Source organism: Pholcus phalangioides, unplaced genomic scaffold (assembly GCF_987345545.1).
Source record: "Pholcus phalangioides strain wild (caught in Gottingen) unplaced genomic scaffold, Ppha-v1.0 ptg000006l_1, whole genome shotgun sequence".
Lineage (NCBI taxonomy): Eukaryota > Metazoa > Arthropoda > Arachnida > Araneae > Pholcidae > Pholcus > Pholcus phalangioides.
The window spans coordinates 2,247,675-2,264,123 of NW_028301599.1; the positions used below are offsets into that span (position 1 = coordinate 2,247,675).

The following is a 16,449-nucleotide window of genomic DNA, read 5'->3' on the forward strand; positions in this document are numbered from 1 at the left end:
TAAAATAAAATAAAATAAAAATACCCCACACATTTCTCTAGTCGGAACAGAAGATGGAACCAACTTATTGACCGTTTAAGATCTGATATTGATTCTGATTCTTCTACTTCCACTCTATGTCCACTAGCTGAGAAATTCGGATTTTTTTTTTTCTCGTTGATATATATCTGGAAAATAAGAGCCGAGAAATCCCCAATATATACTTTTTTTCGGGCTTCTACTGCCATCTTTTTCCACCTCCTATGACTTTTCCGTCTTATTTTTTAATGCTTGAAGCAGGGTTCCCTTGTCAACAACAAGCCTCTTGTTGTATGGACATCTATCTGTTCCAAGATAGAGTAGAAAGAAAGAAAGATCTTGGGGGAGAACAGAGAACTTCAAGTCATAGTGGACGCAAAAAAAAATGGCGATGGGATGGAGAAGAAAAAAAAATACCCCTGAAGGAGAGAAGAATAAGAAAAGGAAAACGTTTCATGTACAGAGATATAAAGACCAAAAAAAAACACGTTCGATTGTCGCTACGCCACTGCAATTGGAGCAGATGGTGCAAGACGGAGCAATCAGCGATAAGAATGTGCTTCCACACATCGATGATCCATTTTCTTTTTATATTGCTTCAGTGTAAATCTATTATTTTTATTTCTAAAAATAAAGAAGGTGAAATGGATCCTTATATATCTATATATTGAATACATATTATATGAGAATGATAACTCCCATCAATTTGGGAGTTGTTTTTATTCGGGATATGGATTTTCAGAATGTTGATTTAATTGTAACGTGTGAGTAATAATGAATAAGTGATTAATAATTGCTTTCGATGTCCATGTGTATATAATATTAAAATTCCTAACATATATATATTTTTAATCTCTAAATATGCGTTATTAAATCAATTCAGCAGTAACTGCAGTATATAGTTTTGCGGTTAAAAAACTAATACTGATTAAATAAAATGGTAATGTATGGTAATACAAACTTGATAAAAAGTATGGAAATGCAATTTATTGAATTTTATGATTGATAAAATATTTACACTCAAAATCAGCTTTTGAATTAACTAAGGAGGGAAATAAAAATATGAAGGGTATTGAGCGCAGTGAGTCGAACTCAATTAAAATGATTAAAAAAAAACTTAAAGTCGGGTCTGTATTTACTAGGAACAGGTTTTTTGCGCCGCGTGAACCGAACTAGATCATTTCCCTTGGCAGAAACGTGCTACATAATCACGTAACGCGTTTGTGTTTTGCTAGCGTGGTGCATCAGATCAGGGCGACTATATAGTATATTGCCCTGGCATCACTTATTCCGTCGTCTGCATGCTCCGGTTTGAAGTGAAGGGAAAGAAAAACGCAACGAAAATGGGTGCATGAAACGCGCGGTGCATGACGCATTTGACTCCACCTGTCGGCCAATCACGCCCGACGTAAAGCGCTGTCGTGAAACGTATATCGCTTTGTAGGAAAACAGTCATATTGTTTTTCTTATTGGTGAGTGGACGGCATGTGTCGCGCTGGGCGATTGAAGTTGCACGCAGTACAGAAAACCTGCTTCTAGGAAAAATTCCTATTTCGGGTTATGTCGTTTGTTCCACTAAGGACCGTACATGAAAGGTGAAAATTAAGAAATTTCCGTACTGGCCAGCGGTGACTCACAAACGCTAGGAAAAATAAAAGTTTTCACTTTCAAATATTTCGATGAATGTTGCACTTAGAAGAAAGAAAGGGTCCAAAGGTGTCATTCTAAAAAATATGAAAAAAATACGAAAGTACAAAAAAAGTAAAGGAAAAATATGAAAGTACATTCATTTCAACCAGAAACACATTAAAAAAATACCAGGGAATGGACTTATTAAAGCCATAAAGAATTATTAAAAATTGCAACTGGCTACTTATCACCTTTTGCGCACCTTGGCGATATCCATAAAAAAACATTTCTTTTCCCTTTTTTTTTTTTCAGAAGCGGCTTCATGTTTTCTTCTCCAGCTTTTTTCCTAGCGAAACACTGTCTCTCTTCTCTAGTTATTTCTTTCTTTCACTGTCTGTGCTATAACTAATCGTGTGTTGTTTGAATGGCATCATTTCAAGTCTGTAGGGTTGCGAGATTTTCAAATTCATTCTTAGCCTCTATTAGTATTCAAAATATTAATATTTACAATTTTTTTGAGTAAGACATAATAATTTTACCGGTTATTTTCATATTTTTGTGCATATTTTAATGAGTAGGATTTGTGTCGAATCTTTTCGAGGATGATAACTTTAGACCCTTTCGTTCTTAGAAACGTTAGTTTTAGTTTGGTTCAGTAGAAGCAGATTTTAAAGCGAAAATAAAATGTCTGAGTAGACCGTATGAAGTTTAAATTTTTGTCGTTGGTACATATACGATCCTTGGTAAAATGAATGACATATCGTAAATGGGCACGTTTACGTTTTCCCATTTATTTTTCTTCAATTAATAGTAACTTTTATAACTCTAACGCTTCTAAAGATGAGTGATATGATTTCAAGGACTTTGCACAATTCTGATCCCGACTGCTTATCCTCATATATTTTTTTTATCTAAAATTGTAATCTATTAATCTCTTTCAGATGCTCCAGAATTTTTACCTCATGATGATATCTTGGAGTTGGTTGAGGGACAGTCCGGTGAATTCAACATCAGCGCAAGAGCATATCCCGATGTTTACCAATACGTTTGGAACAAACTACAGACACCCGTTCCAGTATATGTTAAGAGCTCTTCCACTGGATTACAGCCCAGGGTCAGTTCTGATGGTCCTTTGCTAGTCTTCTACAAAGTAGCGAGGAAAGATTCCGGTCAGTATTCCTGCACGGCAAGGAATTCGGAGGGGAGTTCGACCACAACGCTAACGCTCAATGTTTTATGTACGCTTTTTTTATCACTCTCACGCATTCATGTTGAATACATATAACTTGCAGCTTAAAATCATAATCTCACTGATTGTTTTTGTAGTGCACTGTAATTTTTGTGGTGATTTTTCTAGCATTTTAATTATTGTCTTCCTTTAGATCCAGCCGTCATCACGAATTTAACTTCAACCGTCGAAGTTCCAGAGGGAGAAACGGCGTCATTAGAATGCGAAGCCGAGGGTAACCCTATGCCCGATGGTGCCATCTCTTGGCGTGGCAAAAAGAACCAGCAATCTTTAATACCAACTCCCATAGGCTCCAGAAAATCGGTGCTAACTTTATCTAATATCAGCCGTCAGCATGATGATATCATTGAATGCGTCGTAGATAATGGCGTTGGTGCTGCAGCAGTGAGACCTGCTCGTCTAATTGTAATGTGTAAGTTGTAGTTTTCTCTCACAACTATTTATTACTTCGTAAATGTAAAGAAAATATATACACAAGGTGCCCTGTAAGTGCTGATGCGGCCTCTTCATCGCATCAACCGACTACCGTAGAGGTATAATTCTAATTTAGAAAATGCTCTCTCGAAAAGCGTTAAATACTTACCCTGCACCAGCTTTGAAAGTGAAAATACTGTGTGCCACAAAATAAAGCATCTACATTTAATACAATCACCCCCTTGCCCTCTAACTTCGAATTAGAAATTTGCTGCCCTCTATTACCTGAGGTCAACAGAAAATATTTCATGTTTCTAAGTGCAATATTGGCTAAGATATTTGAACTCAAAAAACCGAGGAAAGTTGAGAAACAACAGCGAAAAGACGAACTAACGGACAACACTTCTTTCTCCTATTTATGTTATCTTTCTAAAACTTTTCTCAGCTTTTTGAATTCAAATATCTTAGTGAAAATTGCACTTAGAAACAATAATTTTTTTTTCTGTTCACCTCAGATAATACAGGGCAACAACAATTTCCTGATTGGAAGTTAGAGAAGAGGAAGAAGGCGTAAAAAAATTAAATATTTTATTTTTACTCACTATTTTCACTCTCAAAAGTGCTACAGGGTCATTTTTGAACGCCTTTTGAGTATTTTTAAATTGTAATCATACCTCGACGGCAGACGGTTAATGAAATAAAAGCCGCATTAGGACTTACAGGACACCCTGTATATATTAATACAACTTTTTCACTTATAATACTGTTCGCATTTCTGAATCTCACCAAATACGCAATTCTTAGACAGGCCCTATGTCCTCCGAGAAGATATGAAAAGGCGTGTCGCTGTCGGCAACAGAACTTCGGCGCATTTCGACTGCGGTGCGGAAGGTCATCCGAAAATCACTTTCACGTGGTCCTACAACGGCACGACGTTAGCTTCTGGTACAATGGAGAACACAGACCATGTTTCTAAAGAAGAAAGGCGTTCCGTCAACCATTGGTGGAGCAGGCTTACCATCAAAAAAGTCGATTGGTTGGATTTCGGTGTTTATACTTGTGTGGCGGGGAACGAACTTGGACATGATTTCATCACATTCACGCTGACAAAGACTGGTGAGTACGAATGCCTTCACTTAAATTTATATATATCTCTTTGGAAAATATAATCCTCTGATAGACTACTATGTATAGAAGTACTGATAAATGAGAAAAATATATACATGAGAATATGGAAACAAATATGAAAGACAATAAATTAGGGAAAATTTAAGGTAATTAGAAAAAAAGAGAGAAGAGACATAGGGAATTTTTGAATTTTTCTCACAAAGGGAATTCTTAAAGTTTGAGAAAAAAGTATATTTCGCTTCCTTCTCTCTCTTATACAGCCACTAAGTTAGGGAATGGCAGCTACTACTACTAAACCACACATGCACCTCGTCCATATTCCTCTACGGAATTTCTAACGAATCGGTACATGTTGGAATGCGTACGTGTAATAAACATAACGTGAGGTTGTTTCTGTGTAGTGCTGAAATCTGCCATCTTTTTTTTCTAATCATGAACGAAGTGGAATGATTGAAAAATTGTATCGTTGCAGGACTGTTGCTCTTTCTTTGGCAATAGTTGGGCAATGGCTGTTGTGGCAGTTGGACATTGTAGTGTTTGAGAGAAGCCACCCTGTATATCATTCTCTCACAATTTAAGATACCATCAAATTAATCTAAATCTCCGTCGTAGGCATCAAATATCATTTTCATCTAAATATCATGTTTGTATGTACTGCAAAAATAAGAGAGGGTGACATTACACGTCAAAACGAACAATGTTCAAAGCGGGAAACAGAGTCGCAATTCTTCCAGTGTCAAAAACTTCGGAACCAAGGTTGGACAAATCTCCAAAAATTTACATGCCCGGTAAGACCTGTAACTTGAAATGATAGATGCCCAGATAAATGTTTTACACCCCCCCCCCCCGAAAACAAATCGTCACCGAATTTATTTACTTGATTTTTTTTTTTAATCGTATCGATTTATTTGCATAAAAATATCGAAAGTGATAAAAAATTTCTTTTAAAATCAAAATTTTGAAAGAAACGCGAAAATTTAAAAAACGTGTGGTCATCAATCAAATCACTAATTATAATTATCCGTGTTATTGGCGTCGGAAAATAAGGCATCACGTTACAATTCACCTCATTTTTTGAATCGATTTATATACCGGGTCGGACGGCAGCCGCGGGTCTAGGATAATATAGCCATGCGACTGAAAAGAGGGGACAAATCCTTATGAGAACCGTGATACGATACCAATTCATGGATAACATATTGAAAAAAAAAAATCAGAAGGGATTATATATAGTGTCAAAATTTACAACTTGCCATTAAGGCAACGGATGAAATTGCCTATTGCACTAAAAGACTTGACCTTGTACAATTTAGTTCCGTGTTCTTCAAACTATCTCATTGTAAACCACTGAAATTAAATGAAGATTTTTGCAAACTGTGACCAAACTCCGATATCACAACACATGATTCGGGGTCATCGCCAAGTTGGTTTCTTTTTGTAGATAATTATTATTCGTCAACGACAGATATGGCTACCCAACAAACCGCAGTTACGATGCGGTAATCATTTCATTTCGACCGTTAGCGTAAACCATCGAAAAATTGGTTTTAAAATACGTCTGAACCGTCTTGCATCAACGTATTAAATTTTAGTCAGAGATCTCCGGCCGCACCGTGATTTTGCCGGCCAAAGTCCGAATCATTTCTGAAAATCAGACTTTGACCAAACCTCTCAGCCATTTCTCAAATTTTAACGTATTCAAAAACATGCGTTAAATCAAATGTGCGTTGTATGATCTATTCCAGAACTCGGAAACAGAATACAGGATTTGTAAAGTTTTAATAGCATTATCATAATAAAACACACCTAAAATTATCTGTGAAAAATACTCTCGACGAATCATTGAGTAAATCAATTTCTTGATGTCTCCTCAGGGCCACCAGATCAGCCCCTCGGTCTAGAAGTAAGTAACTTGACTCACCAGGGCCTCAATCTTAGGTGGAAACCAGGTTTCGACGGCGGCATGCCCCAAAGTTTCGTAATCCGATTCAAGGACTTCAAAGACACCAACTTCACATTCGTGGAGGTTCCAAGGAATAGTACGTCGTATCGTGTGACATCCCTGGAAGAAGGCACATCTTACGAGTTTTCCGTTGCCGCCAAGAACAGCTTAGGCATCAGTGATTTCTCTTCGGAAGTGAAAATAAGAACGAGAAGTGAGTCCATGAAATACAACCAAATATCCGAAAATGAATACATATTATATATATATAAAAAATGGCAGTTCTATACATTAACATATATCCTTCAGGAACGCTTTGATACCTCTCTCTGAGGGGTAAAGCGGGGTGTGTCCCATCCTTCAATATTCAATATGCATTAATTAACATAGACGTCTTATATAATTTTAGCTTAGTATTCAATATTATTTGCATTCAATGAAATAAATTTTGGAAAGGTATTCAAAGTTATACGCGATATAGCTTAATAATTCGGGGATTTTAATTATGTTTTGATCCATACCAAACACTCAAGGATCATAAGTAATTAAATAAGTAATTGAATTTTTACGAAATTACTTAAAACTTTAATTATCTCTAATTATAAACCGAGAATAATAATTGAATCAAGATCCTAAAGATCCTGAAAAAAAGTGATTAAGTTAGATTCGTATAAACAGCGTTGAACTTTTGAAGAAAGTTTTATGAATTTGATTATAATCATCCGGACAATTTTAATTGTTCTAAATCAAGATATTTGATCTGTAAAGAAAGAAGAAATAGAATAATATGGGATGCATTGTCGCTTTTATTGTGTATTTTCCACATTAGAGCACTTTGAAAGATTATATCGATCTTTTTTCTTCTGAGAGGAATTGAGGGTAGAGATAATTGCGGAATGATATTTACTATTGTTGTAAAATACAAAAAAATGGTTTTAGAAATCACTACTGAAAATAATTTAATTTCATATATGAAATAAAACTGGAATATAATTATTGAGATATTGACATTTTTCTTACATATCCAACCATTTAAGAATGCATTCAAATTTACTTTCATCAAGATTCGTACTCGTATGTCCAACATAACAGTTCAAAATAGGTTTATAAAAAGACAGAGTTTAAAGAATGTTAGCAAGTAAGTGCATTGCAGTCTTTATAAAAATGCACTGAGGCAGTTCTGTACTTATTCATCATTCTGCAGCAGTTCTAAAAGAGTACCTACGTATTGAAAAATGGAATATTCCTTGCAGCACAAGATGACATAATTCGGTGTTTCTTCAACCATTTTCTACTTGCGGATCAGTGAAATTAAATGAAAAATTGCCTTGGTCGATACAAGTGATACAGGTATTTAGCAAAACGGCAAAAAAATGATAGTAAAATATAATAGGCGATAGGAGAAAAATAAAAAAAATTCTATCTTTCTGCCTTATTATATTTCATATTTATTACTATTCCAGTACATGCGAGAAAGGTTGTTGAGCTGTGGCCCCTTCTGTCACCTATCAATTAAAAATTAAACCATCTGTATGAATTTGAAAGTAAGTTTGGTTGTTAGTTTTGAACCCTATGCAGCATGAAAGTAATTAATATGTAGTATAATACAAATTACTGTTCTTTTGATGCTGCGTAATTATATTAATTTCTCATGCTCCATAATACCAATTACTATGTTTGCTAGTACTTACATAGACAGGTTTTGTGGCAAACGTAAAAACATATTAACCAGCATTATGGTGCATGAGGTCTACACCAGTATTGAACATAAAAATGAAAAATATGCATTATATATATATATCATATGGCTTATTTTATAAAATAAAAGTGTCACTATTTTCTTGCTTGGGAGTTCTTTCTCCATGCATATGACATGAACACATTCAAATCCTGTTTTAACGAATACCGTTATAGTGCAAATCTCGTTTTAACGAACACTTTTCTAATCCCCCAGATAAATTTCCCTAGAAACAATGCAAAAACCTGTAATTCCTTTACAACGAAATTTCGTTATAACGAAGTGATTTCTCCGGTCTCTTAGAGTTCGTTATAACGGTATTCGACTCTATAATGGAAATATAATACTTACTGCAGTGGTTTTAAACATTTTTTATCCCGTGCCCCCCCCCCCCCCCTGTATCATATTTTAATGCGTTATATGGCATAACGTGCTATAATAGCTAAATTAATGTTTTGAAGGGCGGATATTTCCCCAAAACCCATAGAATAGAAAGTAAACAGGTGCCCCCCTTATACTATAGACCCTCTCCCCCCCCCCCCCCGCCAAAGAAGAGCATATAGCCCCAAACAGAATAATATTGATTTGAAAAAAACTACTCTCATCAGGATGTTTTTCGCAACATCTTAAAATATTAACGTTATCCCCCGCCAAGGGGATCGTGACCAACACTTGAGAAACCGCTGTGTGGAACTTGAGAAACCAAATGCTGATTGGTTAATGAGCACTGATTGGTTAAAAGCCTTAAATTCACGTTTTTTTCGACCAATCAGCGTTTTCACGCTGCACGCGCTGTAGAAACCTGCTCCTAGGAAAACCCGGCTTTAAGAATTATTTGGTGAAATGTTTTGTGAATCAAAATTTGGTCAAAAACAGTTGGCGGAAAGAACGTGGTTGAAAAACTATGACAGAGTTAATATGATTCAACTCACAATAAGTCATCATTCAACATGTACTTACTAATGTATCCGGATTCACTGGCGGCATCACCAGGCATCCTTTTACAAGCTCTGCAGTACATTGTCACCAAAACACATGATCGGGTTATTATCGGGTTCATACACACAAAACCTAACTGGTCGCTTCACTGTAGTTATTGCTGCTTTACTGTTTAATCACTCTTTTATTTTGACTAAAAGTTTCAGGTATGTGCGTACATAATGATTTTCATACTATTGTATAATTAATGCTCTGAAGCATTAATTGTGATCGTTCTTATTTTCCAGATGTGCCAGTTATGGATTCGACCGTCTCGCAGCTGGATTCAGATCGAACTTCGGACGCCCTACCATCTTGGTTGCTCGCACTAGCCGTAATCGGAGGGATAGTCGTTGTCGTCAATGTCCTGCTGTGTATTGGATATTTCAGGAAGAAAAACATGTGTGGTGATCAACCTGGAGGCAAAGTTTTTTTTTTTATATAGCTCATTGCCCATAATATAAAAACAATACCGAACTTTATACCAGGTGGTCGAGTGAAGTGCGATTCTCTGATAAAGAAAACACATATGAGAAAATTATTCTTAGTTGAGAAATTATTCTCAATTGAAAAAATTCTCTCTTGAAATTAAACTTTCTTCAGAGCACTAAGCAATCTTCTTTCTTCTGCAAATATTTTGATGCTTCTTTTCTCCCATGGGCAAATGGGGTCGGACAAATTTTCAGGGATCTAAAATTCAAAATACAGGGTGAGAAAAAAGTCCGAAGAAACTTTAAAATTGAATAAAAACCGGAAAAAATGATGGAAATAGAAAACGGTTTGCTGGGTTACCATCGCTAGGTCACGGAAATTTTCTTAAAACGGAGGAAATAATAAACAGCCTCCAGGCGGCGCTGGTACAAGCGACTTAGGTGGAAATATGCAAATGAGACGGTTATATGAACTTGCACTCCGAATCCATAACCAGTTCACCGTTGTAAACCGTGTATGTGGACCCGCTGCACTCTGCCGTTGCTGGATTTGTGACTCGCCTTCAATGTGTTATCCACTGTGGTGGTTTGGACATGTGGAACATATACTGCCGTAATAAACGATTTGGGGACATACTGTTCGTTATTTGCGTATTTTCCTTTGACTTGTGTACGCCAGCGCCACTTGTCGGCTGTTTTTTAGTTATTTTTTCCTGTCAAAAAAATTCCCGTCACCTAGCGATGCTAACCCTGAAAACCATTTTTTAATTTCGGTTATTTTTCCGGTTTTTATGAATTTTCAAAGTTTTAAGGGGGGGGGGGGGACTTTTTGCCCCACCTTGTACAATCTCATCTTAATACAATTTTAAAAGATGTTTGCAAAACTGATGAATTATTGTAAAAAAAAACAAGTGTCTAATACATTTCCGAATGTATTTGTGACAGTTTTATGCATGTATACATACGTGACGCAAACACACACAATACATTTTATAACAATTACTCAAAAAACGCTGAGTGGGGCCCTACAAATCCATGTTTATTTAAGGCTGGACCTTGTGGTGGGGAACGCTATATTTAGGTTAAATAATATTATTTTGTTATAAATAGCGCATCAATGTTTTATATAGATACTCATTAAACTAGCAAATAGGTTCCTTACAGAAACATAGCGAAAATGCTTGAAACACGCCCAACACGTCCATATAATGTTCGTTACTTCAATTTCTTTGATAGATGCGAAGAACATTGATTGGAAGAGATGAAATGCAGCTGAACCCCGATACTAAGAACTCTGATTTAACGAATTCTTCGGTTAACAATTTTTCAGAAACTTTTCTGTGTATAATTTTGTTAATCTCCCAAACCCATATATAAAGATTTTCATAGATTTTACGAATGAGATGAGACCGTCATTATTATTCGTTGAATCGGAGAAAATTACTATACCGTGGTTGAGATATAACAGAAATGTACGTAAAAGTAATTCTAAAACAATTCGTCAAATCAGAATTTGTTACAACGTTGTCCAACAGTGTTACGCCTTTTTGATACATCACCAAAAAACTGCTACACAAATGTAAACTAGTTAGTTTGTCAGTGTTCGGGAACATCGCCAATGACCCAATCGGTACGGACAGAAAGACAAGAGGCTGAAGTTCCTCTAACCAGTCGCAACAACTGTAATAACGGAAAAGAGGCCTAGAGCCCATCAATTTAGCCAGCTAGAAAATAATTTTGCGCAATATCGTTTGGTATTATAGATATATGTAGGCTAACAATGAGTCCAAAAAGTACGGCGGAGAGGCTGAGTGGGATGCTAAACTTTCTGGAATTTTCTCCGGTGCGATCACGCCCTCTGAGGTCATGTCATAACAGCGACAGAGTTATGTTCGTTAGTCCATTTACAACAGTGGTTTATCCATCCCTGGGTCGTACGAGTAGCCTAACGATGAGTAGAAAAAAGAAAAGAAAAGCTGATTACAGACGCCCTATAAATATGTATCCCACCAACCGAACGTTTATTAATGCGTGTTATTTTTTCTAACTAAACCCATATTTTGCAAAAACTTTTATCATTTAAAGTTACACGACTGAGGTAGATAGCGGCAGATTGAATGAATATGGCGCAGTGGCATAATAATATTGATTTGCTACTTCCAGATCCCAGCCCTGAACTGCATACTGACGACGACGAGTTATCCAGGGAGAAGAAGATAGTCAAGAAAAAGAAGATTCCCGGAGAGGAGGATACGCCACCGTTCTACTTGTCTGGCACAACAGTAGATTTACCGGATGACGGGCTCGATCTCAGCAGCTTCCAGGTCAGTTATTTGCGTCATTTATTCCTGTTATTATACAGGCAGACTCCCGCGTTACTTTTTGCATGGGTAATTACCGGTAATTTATTCCTTGTGCCCTATTTAGCGCTTCCCTCGACAATTTGTGTGCGCCAGGGGAAAACCCAAGGCCAAAAACAAATCTTAGTTTTCGCCATGTTTCAAGATCAGACAACGATCACTAGGAACTTTTTGTTTGTATTCTTGAATATATACACACACTTAAAAGGAAATTGTTTGAAGAAAAAATGAATACAAGATCGAATTTTATGAAAGTGAAATAGAACCTATGCAGTGGGTCGTCATCAGGGGAACCTCATGCATGGTTCGAAAAGAATAGACGTTTCTGAAGGGTGGCTGATTGCATTAAAAATGCTAATACTTGTTGCCAATACAATGCCAATACAAATCCATCCCTTTGGGCATGCGCTGATTTTATTCGACTTTTGTCAATGACCTGAACCTGAAAAACCAGACACACTCCCACGTTACTATTCCTATGAAACCTCTAACGTATAGGGAGTGTGCTGGAAATTTGCCAATTACCAAGAGACCACGGGATGAGTACTCACAGATTTTGCACCCACGTGGCATGGTGGTCGAGTGGTGATAGTGACGGACTTGCAGCATCGCGAAGACCTGGGTTCGAACCTACTTTCGCTACAGGGTGATCGGCTGAAATTGGTTCTGTGATTATCAACTTCGAGGCGCAAATGCGAACCGATCTCACTGTTAAAAAGTCTCACCACGAACAATTACAACAAAAATTCAAATGTTTCGTAAATAATTATCATATTGAAAGAAAATGTCTTTTATTTGCTATTTTAATCAATTTCTCTTAACTTAAATACTCTTTGAAGATAACTTAACTTAAAAATATTTCGGAAAGAGAAATTTTGGAACACCACAAGACTTTTGTGCCCCCCTCCCCTCCAAAGGTGGTGCCCAGGTAAGCCCATCGCCAAATGGGTACGCCGAATCTCTAAGAAGTTTCTTTTTCAGATTTTATTCGTCGCGTTGAAATACTTTGGTAATAAAATTTTAGGGTAAAAAGCAAATGTCTCAAATATACAGAGTGCAATTGGTGTTAAAATTTGTGATGCTTCCAGTTCTTTGTTCTCTAATATTTTGCCGTTTTTCCTTATTCTACATAGAAAGTTCCAAGTCTCAGGCAGATATCACGTGACACAAGTGACGACTGTCATTCCTGTGACAGTAGAAGGTGTGATTGCGGTGGTAAACAGTGGGGTATGTACATCTGTGTAGTAGATAAAATAAAAATGGTAATTTTATGAATGTTTTAAACACAGTACCACCTCGAGTTGCGAATAATCTCGAGTTACGTCAGGATCACACTATAAAAGTGTGATAGAAGATCTTTTACAAAACGGGGAAAAAAGCAACAGTCGATGAACTAATTGGTTACATTCGCTCGAATGTAACCGATACACTTATTGGTTGCATTTCTCAAGTTTCATGAAAGAATCTTTCTAGAACTTTTATAGTATAATGCCCGCCTTACGAAAAGGTAATTGGTAAAATGCTTCGATTTGAGGTGGAAATAGATCTCGACTAGAGATTGTGTTACAAAAAAAAATCATCATTTGAGATGCGAAAGCTCTCGTTTGCTGGAAAAATGTCAAAAACGACATCTCTGCGGTACAATGTATGAGGTATTTTTTGTCTCCTCCCTTTCCAAAACCTATCAGAAATCATTCGATTTTTTGCCTGGATAGCGTATGCCACGGGTTATGGACGCGGGTTCTTAACCCGCGTCATAAGGGTTTTTAAGATGGGCCATTCAAATCCACTAACAGTCGATGAATTCGAGAACTATGGATCATGACACAAACTTGATTAGCAGAGGCTTAATAGACGGGTCTAGCACAAATACGCTTACAGTCCTGTTATAAATGCACTTATTGCGACACTGATTTCACTTAACTAATTTTTAAAAACAAACCGTCCCATGGGTCGCGAAGCTGATCTTGTTGCCGACTTTTGGGTAGCGGCTGAAAAAGTTTCAGAATCTCTGCCGTATGACAAATACATGCTCTTCTTCTAGTTTCGGTAAATAAACGGTGCTTGGGGCTCAACAAAACTAAAGGTGTAAGCGCTATTACTTCATTCCGCCTGGACAGCGTATGTCAGGGGTTCTTAACCAGGGACCAATTTGATAGCATTCACATGGCGGAGAACGTGATGAAAAGATTGGATAAGCATTATTTTATGCATGAAGTGCATTCCATAAGAACTTAGTGTAGAATCATAAAAAAAAAAAAAAAAAAATATTGGTGCAGCAAAAAATAACTTATTATTTTTCCAAATTATCTTTCCTCACAATGGTCAAATCGTCCAATCCACTTTTCAAAGCAAGTACAGAAGATGGTTAGAGCTTACTGTATTCCATATCACTATATGCCGGAGGTAAAAAGGGCACCATGCGCCATAAAATGAATTTTACAGCAGAAACGTTTGCGAATTTTTTTAGTATGTCATTCTATGGGGCTCCCTTGTTTTATAAAGTGAGAATATTTCTGTTATTTAATTGAAATAGGATATGTGGGTAGCGCAACGGAAGTACTGCAAAATAATAGGGTTATCCCGATAATGACAAGAATGGGTATGGTGTACTTTTTTCTCCGACATACAGATTTGTACTAATTTGCTATAACAAGTACGAAAAACCGCGTCAAGTTAGGACTTCTGGTGTCACCTGTTGAGTAAGAACAAAACTGTATCCGTAATAATTCTTGAAATAAAATGTTTGTTGATTTTGAAAACATGTGCATCATGGAAATAGACATCAAGTGGAATAAAACTATATGTATATATGTATGTATTTTATTTTATGAGGCATATCATGGTTTTTATGCTTCATAATATCGGTCACTAAATTGTTAAGTTTATACCATACATAAATACATAGTAACTATTATTCTGCACTAATATGAAGGTTGGTCGAAAGGTATGGAACATTTTTTTTTCGAAATTACTTTTGGCTTGAGTGTATTAGTTTGCATAATATTTTTTTTATTGAAATCCATTCATATCTTCCGGCGCCCCAAAAATAGTTAAAAATTGGCATTTATAGAAAAAAGAATTTTTTCGAAACTAATTATGGCGTGGGTTGGGCAAGTTCTGTCTTGGGCATATTAGTCTACATAATTCATTCATCTTTTGATGACCCAAGTGCCCCAAAAATAGTTAAAACCACACACTTTTATGAAAACGTATAAAAATTGTAAATTAATGAAAAATATGAATAAATTTTTCAGAGTATTTAGGTATTAAAGTATAAACTTATAAATAATAATTTTATAATAATACATGAAGTTTAAATTTAAAAATCAAAGCAATAAATCATGAAACTTATATAATGACTTTTTTAATTGTATTAATTTTAAGATTCACATATTTGTTAATGCTTTTTGGTATTAAAATGTTTGATATGGCTTCTTAATTTTATCCTATTCAATATGAGAAGCCGTGTCTCTTCTCCACACACACTTTCCGACGCCTCAGACACTAAGCGAATGATCTTTCAACTGCTTGGGTACGGCATGAAAATATTTTCCCCATTCCTTCCAACTTTTACTATACTAAATAATTTTATAGATTCAATAATAAGCAATAAATGATTTTTCATTCTCTGCCTATACTATTTTCCCTGTGAAATCGATTATTTAACTCATCGATTATTAACTAATTTGCATAAAAATCGATTTTTGGCAAATATTTAAGTGTCTTGGGGCACCGGAAGAAAATAACTGAAGTTGAAATTTTTTTGTATTTATGCTAGTATGCTTAAAAGACAACTTTTGCACTCCACGCCGATTCTTTCTTCCACATCTCGATTTTTCGATCCACCCTAACCAATATGCAGCAAAAAAAAGAAGTACTTATAATTTCGAACGGAATTGAACCATTTATTTTATATTAATAATTATAACAGGAAATTTTGCTTTAATACAATAGGACGAAGCCGGGCTCCCAGTGTTCAAGCAAAATTTATGTGTATTTCCCATCTATGGAAAATGTTTGGTACGGGAAAGCGTACATCCCACTCCCAAGTATTCATCCCATTTCTTTTTTCGTTCTTTTTCATTTAATTTAACTGAAAGAACTAAAATAAACCGACAAACTTCAGAGAGAGAGTTCCGCAAAATATCCTGTCCTAAGGATTCACCAAAGATTCCAGCCTATGAGCCCAGCTTCTGTATATGAGGGCCCATATCCACACCGGTACTGCTAAATATTAGGACCGTAAAAATTGGTACAAATACAATGAATAAACATTTGCAACATGACTGCCACGGAGTGCATTTCTGCGGTGTGTAGGAATTTTTTACTTGCATCATTCTCGATGGAAAAAAAAATCTCGAATTTTATTTTTTTACATGCCAGCGTCAAGCATGTCGAAAAAATACATGCCAGTTAGAAATTTTTATATGTTCCAAAAATGTCGAGCTCTGAACAGCCGTTGCATACACCTATTATGTTTCAGTTTCGAAAAGTTTGTGAGAATAAGTGGCGTGAATAACTACTACTTTGCGCCACACACCAACTCTGGCCATATCGCT

At 36.1% G+C, this 16,449-nt stretch overlaps 1 protein-coding gene across 1 annotated transcript in view; it reads left to right on the forward strand.

Moving 5' to 3' along the window:
- LOC149085658 (nephrin-like) overlaps nt 1-16,449 on the forward strand; it is a 198,015-nt gene that overhangs the window by 165,678 nt on the left and 15,888 nt on the right. Inside the window, exons 14-20 of the mRNA XM_089232459.1 lie at nt 2,589-2,885; nt 3,030-3,308; nt 4,115-4,426; nt 6,313-6,594; nt 9,345-9,518; nt 11,691-11,851; nt 13,021-13,114. Of these exons, the coding sequence (XP_089088585.1) occupies nt 2,589-2,885; nt 3,030-3,308; nt 4,115-4,426; nt 6,313-6,594; nt 9,345-9,518; nt 11,691-11,851; nt 13,021-13,114 (1,599 nt within the window). The remainder of the gene's footprint in view (nt 1-2,588; nt 2,886-3,029; nt 3,309-4,114; nt 4,427-6,312; nt 6,595-9,344; nt 9,519-11,690; nt 11,852-13,020; nt 13,115-16,449) is intronic.